General features: G+C 39.8%; 2 protein-coding genes across 7 annotated transcripts in view; one reads left to right on the forward strand and one right to left on the reverse strand.

Moving 5' to 3' along the window:
* RNF111 (ring finger protein 111) overlaps nucleotides 1-9,070 on the reverse strand; it is a 67,719-nt gene extending 58,649 nt beyond the window's left edge. Inside the window, exon 1 of the mRNA XM_082321771.1 lies at nucleotides 9,052-9,070. The gene's annotated coding sequence lies outside the window, so the exon portion shown is untranslated. The remainder of the gene's footprint in view (nucleotides 1-9,051) is intronic.
* Nucleotides 9,071-9,120: 50 nt separating this feature from the next.
* SLTM (SAFB like transcription modulator) overlaps nucleotides 9,121-15,367 on the forward strand; it is a 28,205-nt gene continuing 21,958 nt past the window's right edge. For all 6 annotated transcript variants that reach the window (XM_082321765.1, XM_082321764.1, XM_082321760.1 and 3 more), the window contains exons 1-2: nucleotides 9,121-9,395; nucleotides 10,169-10,256. In XM_082321765.1, coding sequence (XP_082177891.1) covers nucleotides 9,201-9,395; nucleotides 10,169-10,256 — 283 coding nt within the window. In that variant the 5' untranslated portion in view covers nucleotides 9,121-9,200. The remainder of the gene's footprint in view (nucleotides 9,396-10,168; nucleotides 10,257-15,367) is intronic.

Raw genomic sequence — 15,367 nt, forward strand, 5'->3', positions numbered from 1 at the left:
AGTAATGCACTTACTGGGTTATGAACAGGTGAGCCTGCCCGCTCTTCCTATTTACCACTACAGTACTGAAGCCAACGTACCGTGTAAGGAACTTCTCCAGCTGAGGTACGAGCCTCCCGTACAGGGACCAAGTCTCACACCTACCTAAGAGCACAGTAAGCATCACAACTTTTCTGAAGTCTCTCATTTAGCAGAAAGCCCGAGTGTTAACTTTGTAACTGCCCAAGTCTGCCAAAGGCCATGGTCTCTTCTGCCAGAAACGACCTTTCATCAACACTAGCGTACACATTCAAGGCAGTTCCAGCTTAAAACACTGGATAGAAAAGGGTTGTATCCTGTCAGTGACCAACAGATACATAAACCCGAGATTTTGGAGCAGAAAGGTGCAGTCTGACGTACCAATAGTTAAATATCTTGCTCAGAACGCACTGCCACCACAGAGTCATCAGTATACAAGAGTTCTTACATGTTTTGGAGGAGCTAAACAACCTTCATGCATCATTACAAAAGAAATGGTCATCGGGAAAAAATGCATTTTGGGACTATTAATTGAATGAGTTTCTGAATGGAATTTCCTTAAAGCAAAAGTGGATAAAACAACATGGAAACTATTTCTCAAACAAGGAAAAAAGGCTTTGAGGAAAGGCTCTCCTTCAATAAATGCCTACCTCAAAAGAAGGGGTATATTTCTAGGGGCAGGAAAAAAGATTACTAAGCAAAGGAATATCCAAATATGTCAAAAAGTGTAGAAACAAAGCGCAAAGGGTGCTTTACCACGTAAAAGATATGAAAATAAGCAATTTTTTCAGCTTTATGCGTAACGCAAGAGCACAGGAAAAAGTGAGACCCACATCCAGCAAAGGCGGAAAAAAGGATCACAGGTGATTTCGTGTGGTTCCAGAACCAAAATAATAGTTCATTTCAGTTTTCAATGAAGACCAAAATACAGGTCATCCAGCATTAACTTGCTGTCTTTTTCTACATAGTTTTTGGGGGTGTTTGGTTGTTTTTTATTTTTTAAATCAAGGAAATACAGTACGTCACATCCAGCCAGGCTTCAGTAAACAATGACACTGGGCCACATATGAAATAACCACTGATACTGGGAAGAATGGGGAGCAGGATAAAAATCAGAAACATGACTAAAACGCTTAACAGGAGATAGCAACAGACAGTGGAAAGAAGGTCGTATCATTATTTGACGGAGGTCACTAATGGCTTGATTGTGTAAGCAATTTTAATACTTTTCATTAATGATTGGAACCGAAGTTAAAATACAGTAATAAAAATCTGCTGGGGTGGGAACTAAATCAAGACAATACATGGGAAGAACTGAATGACCTTGAAGACCAGACTAATAGGAGCAAGGTGAAAAAAGTAGAGTAAAATACAAAGAATGTGCACTTCCATATTAATGACTAAAAGTTTTGGTATATATAGGGTATTTGTCAGGTAGAAGGCAGTAGGATGAGAACTTCAATAAACTATATAATTAAGAAAATGACCAATAGCCAACAACATGATGTGGACATGAAAAAAGCAAACATGTCTATACAATATTTTAGTCCAAATATTTTTCAGAGAGAGAGAGGTTTCAATGCTATTGTAAAAATTATTCCTGATGTAGTCTTACAACTACTTTATCCAGCTTTTTTTATATGTATTCAGGGAAGATGAACTCTAATCTTAACCAGACATTAAAGGGAACATAGCATATATAATATGAGAGGAAGCTAATGAAATTTGGCCAGATTACCTTAAGAAATGAGACAGAGGAACATTCTCTATAAGCTGATCAGAGGCTAATTCCAATTAAAAAAAAAACCACACCAACTAGTTACATATTTACCTATTTACTTAATAATTGTTTTGAACACTCATGCCAAAGATGACAGAAAGGTAGTTCTTGGCAGAGAAAATAGACAGAGTCACTCTATGCTCACCAATCGAAAGACATACAAAGACCATTTCAAAAACAAAAAACAAGGCGCTATAGAGTGGCTAGAAATTTCAGTTCACAAATTAAAAAGCAATGCAGGGTAAGTCTAGATAGTCTTGATTTTCTCCCAGTGCAGAGTCAGAGTGGCCGGATGATCTGTAAATGTTTTAACTATGTGTGATTTGGTAGACCTTTCCTCCTTGGGTGAATTAAAATAAAGGCAGAATTCCTAAGATATTTATTAGCTATGATTTCCTAATTCCTGCTTCACCATGGGCTATCAGCTGACAAGAATCTAGTAAGTTGTGGGCCAGCTCACCCTTAAATTAAGACTTGATAGAAATTAGTTTGTCAGTTATTGACTGGTTATTAACATAATTTTTAAAGAAAAGTGATGGAGAAAATGCAATTCAATGCCCTGAACTATTCACAATTATTTTAAAATAGTTTTTAAATTTTTTTTAACTTCTATGTCCTTTGATATATTTATTAAAGTTACTTCTGCCATTATGTTAGGATCTCGCAAAGACAGACAGTTGTCTTGAAAATATTTTATTGATTCCTTGGACAAAAACAAAAGATTCTCCTTTTCACACTTCTTAGCTACAGAAAACCAAAAGGTTAAATCAATTCATTCTAAATCACTAATGCAAATTTCAGAATAGCTTTCAGGTTACGGTGTCATCAATTCACACTGAACTCTTCAACTTCTTCTTACTAGAGCTAAACAAAACCATTTATATGCGCACCCCAGGGCCTGGCAGAACTAAAGACATAAAGAAGAAACTATCTTATCTAAGATCAAAACATGCCAACCAGCAGGAAATAGCACTTTACATTTTTGGCAAAAAGACAAACATCAATGCAAACCCCTATCCTGAGGTACCTTCAGCAGCTCGGCTTCATAGTTGGACACAGTTCCATGCAGGAGTGCTGCTTCAGTTTGCTTGCTCACGAATGAAAGCTAGGCACAGCTTTTTCCAGATGCAAACACCAGCTTCTGGAACGCAGTCCCACTGGGCACATGGCCAAGATGCAAGCTGCACACTTTCAGAAGGAGATGTCTTTGCTCAGAGCTCTGTTAACTGCAAGCCTGGTAGTGTCCAGGACAGTATGAATAGTATACACTTATAAATCTCCTGCCTATATACAGGAGTATCTATCTCCTGTCACAAATACTGCTTCTGGAGGAGCTCAAAAATCACTTGCAGCCAGAGAATTAATCCAGATGAAACTGCCCATCCTTGACATTTACGTCTTATGTAGTTGTGCAGACTTCAAATGGACCATACTTAAGCATATGTTTAAATGTTTGTAAGTGTTAAGGCAATTTACAATTACTAGTAATATTAATAAACTGTAAAGCCTCTCGTGGTAATATGTTGTGAAGATAACACAGAAAAACATATCACAAAAATCGTGGGATTGATATTCAGATGACACAAATTGTCACAGCTCCAATCCGTCCAGATGAAGATCTTAACAGTGAAAACTGAAGAAATAGAGAAGAGAAAAAAATGCTGGAAGATTTCTTTTATGAAAAATTGCTAGTAGGAAACAAGAAAAGACTGATGCATTTGCAGAGTCAAAAATAAAACTCAACAGCTGGCTGTGCTATGTATTTTATTATGATAAATACAGGAAATTTTCTAATGTGATTGATCTAAGAGCTCTCAAAAGCTCTGGAAAATAAAAATATACAGTTACCTCAGTGGTATGTGTTAAGATATATGGAAGAACAAAACACCCTACATTACAGTAAAACATATATTTAGAAATGACCTACTAGTCGCTCATTTAATTTCACATTGTACAGCCTGATATGGCTTTGAAAGGTTAGAAACAGCATTTATGCAATGCATTACTTCAGAAATTATGCAAATCCCTACTAAGGTCTCAAGCAGTCAGATATTCTAAGTAAAATATTATAAGTATTTGACATATAATTAAGAAGGTGTGGTATATATATAATTACTTAGAAATAGCTACTTTGCTGACGGTATTTTTAATGGGTCTTTTTCTTATCAAAAAACAAACACGCCACCAACCTGTTAATAGAGATTGCATGAGATATTCCTTTACATTCTTTCAGTGCTTGCACACTAATGGGGCCAAATATATTTTTGCATTTTAATGATGAATCAGCAGCTATTTTTAGGGCAATTAGGTTTAAAACAAACAAAAGCATCCTGCATTTAATGATCTGATTTTACACTAAGAAATTCAATAGCCATTTCCTAGCATGTACATATTCTTTCAGTAGTAAAATAAAGGAAAATATTTGTGTTTGATTTACAAATAGATTATGTTCTTCTCCTCGCTGTTCTGTAGAAGAATTATAATGAGAGCTACTTAGAGATCAGAAACTCATTTCTACAACCTTCTTCTGACTGCTCATCATACAGTGTATCAATAATACATCAAAAAGGAGACTGTACATTTGGAGTGGAAACAGCTATTTTTTTTACAGCAGTGATGCATATTAAATTATCAGGGATTCCTAATCTGGAAATGTATCTTGTCAGCCACTCACTGAAAATGTCTCAAATGGTATTATTCATTCTTGCTTTGTCTGCAGAGAAATAGTCCAACAAATATACCAGCTAGTAAATTTTAAATGTAAGCTTGGTCAGAGGTTTGACTACAGTCAGATTGGCATCAGGAATTACTAAAAGCAAAGTTTGAAACTGTAGTAACCAGGCAGTGTAACACGAGAACTGGGACAAGACTCGGTGCCTTTCACAGTAAAAGGGACTCTTCCTGTTGATTTCAGTTAATCTAGCATCAGCCCAATGTCTCACTCTTTTTACGAAAGGGTTAGATCCAAAAAGGAACTGAGTCATTGCATCATTTATTGCTGTAATAACTAGCTTTGATGTAGTCAGCACCCAAAGTAGAATCCAAAATACTGTATTAGAAACTTGGATTTCTGAAGCAAACAAACAAAAGCCTGAAGTTAGAGTGAAAACATATATTGCAAAAATCAGTTTTTAAACAACCAGTATGTTAAGCAGAGAACTGCATACAGCTTTACTGATAAAAAGACATGGAAGACCAACGTGTCTCAAATGATACAGGATAGTGTTTAATTGTAGGTACTTTATTTGGAGGTGACCTTCCAGCACCTCCAACCCACCCACTTTCCTTAAATCAACACCTCTTCTTTTTAGAAGAAGGGGATATGGACAAACAGGTGGCTGCATGAAGAGGAGAAGACTGAGACAGCCTGTTCAACTCTAGGTGAATGCTCTAGCCAGGAGGCTTCCTTAAAAAAAAAAAAAAAAAAAAGGCAAAAACTCCTTCTCTATGTTTTAAAAACATTGAATATCACTGCATTTTTACAGAGTCCAATCATGTTAAAACTGCACAGAGTATACCAACTGCATTAAGCCGTAAAAAAAGATGAAATAGCTAGCAGTTGGTCCTCCATTATGCTTCAGTGTGAGTTGGCAATAGACTGGTCAGCACTATTGAAACTGGGATAATCTTCTATGCAGAAAAAAGCAAAATCACAGAGCCCAGGGAAGAACATTAAAAATCTAAGGACGTTCACAATTTTCAGGTGTCTCACATACAAGGCAGACAAAAAAGAATTTACAGGAGCACAGTTTTGGACTTCTGTCTTTGTTGTCATTTAAACATGACTATCTGGGCCAAACATTTCTCCTCTTTGAAAGTCTATTACCATTTCCTAATCAAACTTTACCACAAATTCCAGAACCTAACAGTATAAAACAATATTCTCTTTGAAAAATAGTAGATGTTTCAAGAGACTACAAAAGGACAAATAGAGTATTTTTCTTTAAACAAAACAATCAATCAAACAAACAGGAAATTAGAAACCAGCCAACTTAATTAAAATTCCTGGACAAATTAAAAATATTGTAGATACCTGGAAAATAACAAAGTGATAAATAACAACCAACATGATTTGTTCATGACAATCTATCAAACCAACCTAATTTCCATTTATCATTCCACAGACATGAATAAACTGGAGACCTTCAGTTCAGTGAGGCTTTTGACATTCTGTTCCATTGACATTTTCATAAGGAAGATAAGGAAATTTGATCTGGACAGAAACTACCTAAATCTGGTGCAAAACTGATTGTACTCAGAGGATCACTATTAGTATTTTACTATCAAACTGTAAGTTTATATAAAATAAAATTCCTCGTACTCTTCAATATTGTAATATCTTTGGGTAAAGGCTTAGAGGTTATGACTATAAACATGTAGCTGACACCAGCTTGAGAGGTACTACAAAGAGCAGAAGTCAAGACTAGAGTTTGAAATCATTGCCAGGCAGGGGCGGGGGGCAGGGAATTCTATAAACACAAGTGCAAAGTTCTGCACTTTGCAAAAAATAATTAACCGCACAGAAAAAAGATATTGCAATAAATTTGCAGAAAAGATACCAATAGGTAGAGTGGATCACAAGCAGAACACGTCAACAAGTTCATGAGGTTGAAAAAGGCATACATCCTACTGAGACGCATAATCAGAAGTGTTGTCACCAAGATAACTTTGAGAAGTTGTGGAAAGATTGGACAGGAGCTAGAGGGGTGCAACAACAAAAGGGCGTGAGTTTCAGAACTCTTATTAAAAAAAAAGGAAATAATCCACACTTTTAATCAAAAAATAGAAAGACTGAAAAAAAATATAGAATCATAGAATGTCCTGAGTTGGAAGGGACCCACAAGGATCATCGAGTCCAACTCCTGTCCCTGCATAGGACAACCCTATGGTTGTTTTTGTTACCATGAATATGGTAAGTCTTAGTTTATGTAAAAGGATGCTGCAAAAAGAAAGGGAATGCTGTCCTTTATATTCACTTCAAATAAGAAGGTTAAATTGCAGCAAAAGGGATTTAATCTAGACATTCAAAAAAGGATAGTTAAGGACTAGACTAGGCTGCCTGAGAAATGAGTGGAATCTGTGTTTAAGGCTTTAAGAACAGGTTAGGCAAACATCCATCAAGGTTGTTTTCATAATAGCTTATTGTGCCTTGAGGGAGGAGGATGACTGACAATGTGTCTTAAGGTCACTCTTGGCTCTATTGGTTGTTTTTTATTTGGGGTGTGGAGAGGTGGGTTAGGTGTACAGCTTTGAGATCTACATGACATCAACCAACAACAAGTGAGGTTTAGGTAAGTCAAGCAACCCCTATAAAACAGCGCGAGTGCTGTATTTGTTAGCTCTCTAATCTTTCCTGAAATTAGACACAGTAAACTTGTCTTCACCAATACTAGAACCTAACCAGTGGGTTTTGTGTGTATTTGTACAACAGTTTACCACAGTAAAACTGACAGCCCCAATTGAGACGTTGCACTGCTGAATTCAAAATAATATGCAAATGAAATACATCTAGGACTTTTTCATGCACTGTTTAAATGTTATAAAAACACGAAAATCTGTTTCTGTAGTCTAAAGTTAAGCTAAAAAGTTCATTTATTAACCTCAAAGTCAATCCTAATGTATTTGATGTTAATACAAATGTTATTGCAGAAGATAGCATAAGGAAGAATATATATTAATTCTTTATTTAAAATTGTTCATTTCATAAAAATCTCAGTACCATGTGCAACAGCAGCATCATATATCTAAAACATACATGCAGTTATCAGTCCAAACTGTGTTTTTGTTTAGACTTCTATGCATGCTTAACTTTTAAATACATGGATATTTGTTAACTGGTAACTACTTAAACAAAGCATTATTTAAATACTTCAAGTGTATTTTGAAAAGAAAGAAGAGAATGGTGTTACAAACCTTTGTAAGATTCAGGACATAATTTGCACAAAAGGTTATTTAACCAAGATTTATTAAATAAAACAAACTCATTCATTTTCTCATTTTTATCAATATGCAATTTCTGAATTATGAGACAGAACAAGAAGACTGTTGTGACTTAAACTGGTTTAGAGGTACTTAAATTCACAGATACTGCCTCATTTGAAGATTTAATAGCAGCTGTAACATCTAACATTGACAAAATAACTTCAAGTGTTCGCTACAGAAAGCAAATTAAATGGTAATCAAGAGGTAACACCTTCCATTACCGGGTACAAATACAGCCTAATAAATCATAAGAAAAAGGTACTTTATTTGTTAACAATTTAAAACATTAGTATCTTACTTCTAGAATACTTCCAACAAAAAACTGTTACGCAAATAGGCCTACTTCTCCCTAGGTTATTCTTCTTTAAAGAAGATCTTTAAAATCATGGAGCCACTGATTAAAGGAACTCCTATTTCACCTGAGTAAAATCGGTAAAATCAGCATAAATTTAAGTATATTTCCTAAAATCTGAGAAGTCAGTGGCCAGAGCAAGCAAGAAGGTAGAACCCAACTTGTTAATGCAAACGGAGAATCACTAGTAATATGTAAATAAGCATTCTGCTTTTATTTGGGGGGGGGGGGGGGGGGGGGGGGAGGAAAAAATCAAAGAATTATTCTGACACGAACGCAATGAACGCTTCATTACAAGACCTAACAAACCGAAACAGCAGCTAAGTAGATGTGCCTCAGCAAAGCTTCCGAAGGCGCCCCAAACAGAGGAGGCCTGCAGCAGGCGCCCGCCCCGGGAGACCACCGCCCGCCCCGCAGCGCGGCCGGGCCGAGCGGCTGCTCCCAGCTCCAGGGAGGCCCCTGGAACCTCACGCTGCTCGCACTGGATCGGACTCGCTACACGTTTGCACTAACGCACACATACAGTCACCGCACGCTGGTTAAACGTTATTTTTTCCTGCACAGGCCCGCAGCTACACAAGGTCTTCAAACACAAGCTCTCGAGAAAAAACAGCGAAACGCAAGCCCACGCAATCCCGGTTAGAGCGGTGCTTCCTCGGGCCGGTCCCAGCCCGGGAGCCGGCGACACCTCCCCGCCTCAGCGCCGGCCCGCGGCCCCACGCCTCCCGCCAGGCCCGGCCCGGCCCCGCCGCCGCCCGCACCGCCCCGGGGCACCTCATGGCTCTCGGCGCCGCTCCCTGCAGAAGCAAGAGCCCAGCCCCGAGCCGTGCCGAGCCCCGGCCCGTCCTTCCTGGGCGGGCTCCGCGGGGCCGAAGCACAGCCCGGCACCCCCCGCCCGCCCGGCCCGCCCGCCGCCAACCTCTCGCGGGGAGGTCCCGGGCCAGGTGAGCCGCAGCGCGCCTGCGCCGCGCCTCCAGGTCGGCCGCGGCTTCCATCCGGGTACTGGGCGGCCCGGCCGAGCGGGGGGGTTTCATTGTGCGTGCAGCTGCCGCGCTCAGTCGCTCTAAAATGGCCGCCGCCGCCTCGTCTCCCGCCGCCGCGGGGGCTCCCGCGGCACCCGCCGCCCCGGCGGCTGTGGCGCTGCCTCCCACTGAGAGCAAGAAGATCACCGACCTGCGGGTCATCGACCTCAAGTCGGAACTGAAGCGGCGCAACCTGGACATCACCGGGGTGAAGACCGTCCTCATCTCCCGGCTCAAGCAGGTGAGAGGCCGGCACAGGCCGCGGGGGCTGGGCCGGACCCGGCCCTGCCCGCCCCGGCCCGACCCGCCGAGGGGCCTGGCCCGCCGCCGCCGGCCGCCTGGCTCCGGGGGCGGGGCCCTCGCGGCCCCGCCGGCTGCCCCCGGTGCGGGGGGCGGGACATCGCCCTGTGCCGCCGCCGGTGTCGGCGGAGGGGCGAGGGTCTGCCGTCACCGGGCGGCCTCGGCGGCGGCGCGCAGCGCCGGCAGGGCGGCACGCCCCTCTCGGCCGCCGGGGTGGGGGGCGGCGGCCGGGCCGGCCCGGGCTCGGTGTCCCGGCTGGCGGGGCCCGGGCGGGCCGGCGGAGCTCGCCCCGCGGCCTTGCGGCCCGCCCGCCGCCCTGGGCGCTGGAGCTTGTGGGGCGGCCGCCGGGGCGAGCCCCGGGGCTGGTTGTTGCTGCAGGCTTTCTGTGCTTCCCTCCCTCCTGTTTTTGTGCTGCCCTTAGTGTCATCGTGGATGTCGTAGTGGCCTTCTGGTGTTATGTTTCCAAAGAGAAATGTGCTGATCCTTGAAAAGCTGTACTTTAAAAATGTCATTTTAACAGCTTAAACTCTTGCCATTATTGTAAGCATTCCTTCGGTCTCCTCCAGGTTTAAGTGAAAGGTTTAACCCAAAATGTTTTATAAAATATTTTTGGGATGGAAAAAAATTTTGTTTGGCTCACTGACTTCTGCTGAAGTCAAAATGTCTCACTTCCCACTGAAATCCGTTAAAAATTGTATTTTTTGTCTCATTTAGGCTATTGAAGAGGAAGGAGGCGATCCAGATAATATTGAAATAACTGTTTCGGCTGACACACCCACCAAGAAACCAACTAAAGGCAAAGGTTAATATCTATTTGTATATGTTACATTTTTAAGCAGTTTTTGTTACGTATATCACTTTAAAGAAGGAGCGTGGAACTGTAGCCTGTAGTTTGGATACAGTCATGACTTTACTGTTTGACTTCTGTCATATAAGACATCTTTTGCCTTACTCATCTGTTTTCAGTCACTGTATATAGGCAACGTATAGGGATGCTGGATATATATGGAAAATGGGTGGGTTAAGAGATGTGTTATGAGGTAGTGGCTGTACTGCCGCAGATCCTGGAGACTTGCGCTGTGTGTGCTGAGGCTGTGTAGATGATCCATGAGTTTTTTGGAATGTGCTGTGTTAACAGAGATCCTGAACATGGAGTGTTACAGGTGCAAAACTGCTGTGCGGCTCTGGTGCTGGGAATGGGTGTCTGTGTAGTGTCCAGGAGTATCTGTGCAACAGCAAAGGGAGAACTAAGAGGTTGTTTAGCCATGAGAAGGTGCTGGACCTAGGCTAGCGATGTGTGTACGATAATACATGGTAGGGGGTCACTGCCTGAAGAGAACTGTGTTGTGTGGGTTTATTAGCATACTTGCTACTGAAGACAGGATTTATAAATACAAATTTCCTGAATGGGCTCTGAAGGCTCACTGTGAAATACCTAATTAAGAGATTTTTGGGTTTCTGTTTGAAAAATAATTATTTAGATTCTATACTGATCTGTTTGGCAGTGATTGTGTTGGCTCTGTTTTCTTTTGCATAAGTGTTTAAATAGTGGTTTGTGAGTTTGGGTTCTCTGGGATTTTTGTGGGGGTTTTTGTTTTCTGTTGCTCTGGGAGCATCCATAATCAAGTATACTGGGAAAGGAAATGGCTGGTTTATGCATAGCATTCTTCATTGAACATACATGCTAAGAATGTTCATACCTGTGCTATAGATACCTGTTTTTGAAATGATCAATCCTATACCACTGTCACTTGTCTTAGGCTTAGTTTTGTGGTGGAGGTGATTATTCATGCTTTTGTCTGGCACTGTGAATGGGGAATTTAATAATAAAATCTGTCTGCTTAGAAAGTTTGAATAACTTATCTGTACTTTTGACATACTAGAAAAGTGAAAGGAAATAAGCTGTTTTACAATGTGGTTTCATTTTCTTCTGTGACATTACTTTATTCCCTACTCTGGAAAGGTAACTGATGCTTAAGAAAACTACATGGAAGCTAAATAAGGAAACACTTGCACAGTTTTTCTTGTAGAGATGTAAATGGCTACTTGTTCTGCTGTGATGAACGCTTCTCTTATCTGCTGCTTTTCATCCTCCTGTTCTCCAAACTAATATCATGATGTGCCTAATGTTCTTGAACCGGCTTCTTGTTTAGTTATACTATTTTGCTTCTGCAAAGGTAGTTTTCCTACTAGTGATACTGCTGCCTGAGGCAGGACATCAGTAGCTGTTCCCTGCCACCTCTCCTGTGGAATTGAATTGTAAGGTGTATGTGTGACATGTACGTTCTTGGTAGACCTTGAAATAAAATACAACCTTCGTGAAGTTCTTATCTGCTCACTTTGCAAGCTCAAGAGTGTTTTCTCATTGCTTTTTGGATTAAAAAGTCTTACGAGCAAATTTTGTGCCAAAAGTATGAGATTCATGCTGTATTAATCTTCAAGTGCGGAACAAGAAAAATTCACTAATTTGTCTAGGGAAAATCTTTTTTGATCTTATTGGTTTACTTCTAACTGTAAGAAAGAATATATTCTTTCTTTTTAACTATTCTTTGTATGTGTTAACTGCTGATTCTGATGTTACCTCCCTCTCTGGTGCTTTCTGCTGAAATATGTTACTAGTAGCCAGAAAGTATCCCTCAAAAGCTGGAAATCTAACAGTTCAAAAATCCATTCCCTAATGTGTCATTAAGACACTTTCAAAGGCATGCAGGAGATGCATGCCTATCAACTGAACTCGGTAGGACTGAATTTTCATTTAAAATTAACTATCTTGATCCTCCTTGTGCTTGTACGTGCTCTTTGCTATGAGTAGTGATGCCTCCTTTACTGATTTTGCCCACAGATTGCTCTAGGCCTTTTGCTAATGCTTGCTTCCCCCCTGCCCCACAGCTTCAGACTAACATTAATGGGTCTTTTAATTATTTTACTGCTACTCAGCGGTAAAATTAATGGCACTACTAGTCCTATAGTATTTTTTCCCCCATGCTATTATTGCTGTACAAAGGAGGGCAGGAATATTAGATATTCATTTACAAAGAAAATACAGCCTCAGAAAAGGACGGGGAGTGGGAGTAATGAATAAACCTCCTCACAGCGGCCAGAGAGAGGTGAATGGGAGGCAGAAAGGAGGTTTCCCTTCCAAAAAATAACGAACTATGTCAGATGGCTATCAGTTTTAGATCTGAATGTCTTTTGTAGCCAGTTTTACTGCAACTCTTACGGTCTGTAGAAAAAGTGAGATGTCTAATTCCCTAGCACTGTCTGTTAGAAAAACTTGGTCTGGAATATTGATGCAGGCTGAATTAGAGGGGCAGTAGTCTGTGTGTGGGAGTGATATATTTGTTTTCCCATTCGTTGCTTTTTTTGTGTGTATGTTGACAAAAACGGAGAAGAGGAGGAATGAGGCTAAGAGTGGGACTTGCTTTCACAGAACAGGATTTTGTAGTAAATTGATTTATCAACTGAGTATATACTGCGTTTTTTTGCTGGACTGTGACAAGCTTTTGACAATGATGATACAAAGCCAGCTTGCTATGAGATAGGAAAGAAACATCTGTAAAACACTATGAGTAGAAGAATAAGGCCTTGACTGAACTGTTTTGAATGTAGACCTTCTTTCTCTCTTAAAACAAACAGCAGCTTGCCAGTGTCCCATACCAAGTTCTGTAGCATAAGATATTGTACGAAACAGGAGTCATATTTAAAATAGGGCATTTACTGACTTGCCCAAAATTGAGACAACATAGAGGGAGCCATGTGGAACTTCATTGGGAAAGTGTATAATTGGAGGATTTTGCGTCATGACTTGAAGAATGCTTGCAGAAGAATTCTGTAATCCAACAAGAATCCTTGATCAATCCTGTAGGCAAAGTTAGTCAAAATCTAACACTTTTTCCAGAAGCTAATTTAATAAAATATTTGGGGTAAAGAAGAACTGCAAAACAGCTAATCAGAAGAGCTATAGTGAGATGAGTTGGTTTTGCCAATTAAAGTTTGAAAGCTTAAAGATAGAACAAATACCAAGTGCTCCATCTTTAATTGATTTAGCTGTGCCTCTCCATCCTGGAATTTAGTAGCTATGGACAAATTTCTCTTTTTGTAAAAAGATGACAGTGTTTAGAAAAAGCTGTTGTTTCCAAGCCTGAACATTCTGCTGCTTATTCTAGTATCTAGAGGAAGTTACTTTACTGCTAGTATGAAATATTTTTCAAATGTTTCTGATGTGAACATTCCTTCCTTTGAAGTATCTGCAGTCAAAAATATTGTAGTATATTGATACATGATAACTTGGTGATTGAAAGTTACTTTTCTGTCAAGTTTTGGAATTTGTGCGGACAAAGAACAGATTTTAGGCTAATCAATTTTAACCTCAGAGTCTTAATGTGAGCAAAGATGTTTATTTGCTGCTCTTCAAGTTTCTAAGGCCAGTTAGACACCTATTACTTTGTGTCTTAAGTACCCCTCTATTTTCCGACTGAATTTGCAATTTGACAATACTGTTTGTTAGATCAAATACTGACAATTGTCAGTGGCTGGCTTATGCTATTGCCCAAATAATTCTGACTTCTTTATTAAAACTGTTCAGTTACTTAAAAAAAAAAAAAAAACAAAAACCAAAAAAACAACAACAACAGCAACAAAAAACCAACCAAAACTAAGTTGTACACTGTTGGCCTTCAAAAGGAGAGTGGAGTGGGGGGAAAAAAATCTGTCGTGATGTCATCTGTCCTTCAGGAATATTAAAATAACTATTTTAACAAACTGTCGGTTCATGATTTCTTCTGAGTTGTTAACATGCATTACTATAGTTTTGTGATTTGATTTCTGAAACACTGTGTTGTGCAGTGAGCTTGTCCAGAGGTAAATCAGAGTTTTCCTGCCCAGTGAATCATTGCTGGAGAAAGATAGAGATTCTCAACTGCACTGAAAATAGGTGTCTTATGGCCATGTTACATACATGACATGATCTGTGGGGTACTAGTACAAATGCCTTTATTTTAATCTTGATAACCTGAGTTTACAATTTTTTCTAAATACATTTTTTTCAGAATAAATTTTCTAAATTAATCTTCTTCCTGAGCTGCTTTGACCTGTTTTTTAAAATTCTTTTATTTTTTTAAGGCAAGCAGGTAGCTTCTTTGTCACTTCTTCTGTCACTTGGTTCTGTTGATCTGCTTTGCAGTTGCTGAATAAAATAGTAAAGATTGAAAAGTGACTTCTCCAAATGTTTTTGGGGGGGTTGCCCTTGCACACAGTGCTGTTGCACAGCTACTTAGGCCTCTTAAATTTACAAGACATGTCTGTCTTAATTGACTCACAAAGTAGGTTTGTTAATTTATTATTATTTTTAGGTATCTGACCGGTGGTGTTCAATCACTGTATGTATCCCTGCAAACTTTTAAGTATTTCTGTCAAGACTAAACCAGCTGTTGAGACCCTACTCTTTCTCAAGTCTTTTACTCGAGAATAGAGTACATTATAAGGAAGTTAATACATTCTCCTCTTTTGAGGAAAGATGTATGTAAATTATTTGTAAAGAGTCCTTTTAAACTAGACTTACTTCTTGCATGTTATTGAGTAGATGATGTATAGAAAAGAATCTTTTTCTGGAGGGAGGGAATTACTAAGCTAAAATATCTGAACTCAGTATTGATGATAGAAATTTAAGATATTGTAAGTTGTAATGAACACTTGAAAAATAACATGCAGACTGAATCTCAGAAACACTTTGCATAGGTGGTTCCAATACTGGAAAGTTGTTTTCATCATTTAAGTTATGATAGATCACGCCTTACTGAAGTATATACGTATAAATGGCATGCAACAAAGTGTAGGTAAAGCTTCCATGTGCCCTTGGATAGGAAGAAGTAATCTTGCCAAATACTTCCTAAGCGATTTCATTAAGGTGGGGGT

Source organism: Platalea leucorodia (assembly GCF_965183815.1).
Source record: "Platalea leucorodia genome assembly, chromosome: 9".
In the NCBI taxonomy this organism is placed as follows: Eukaryota; Metazoa; Chordata; class Aves; order Pelecaniformes; family Threskiornithidae; genus Platalea; species Platalea leucorodia.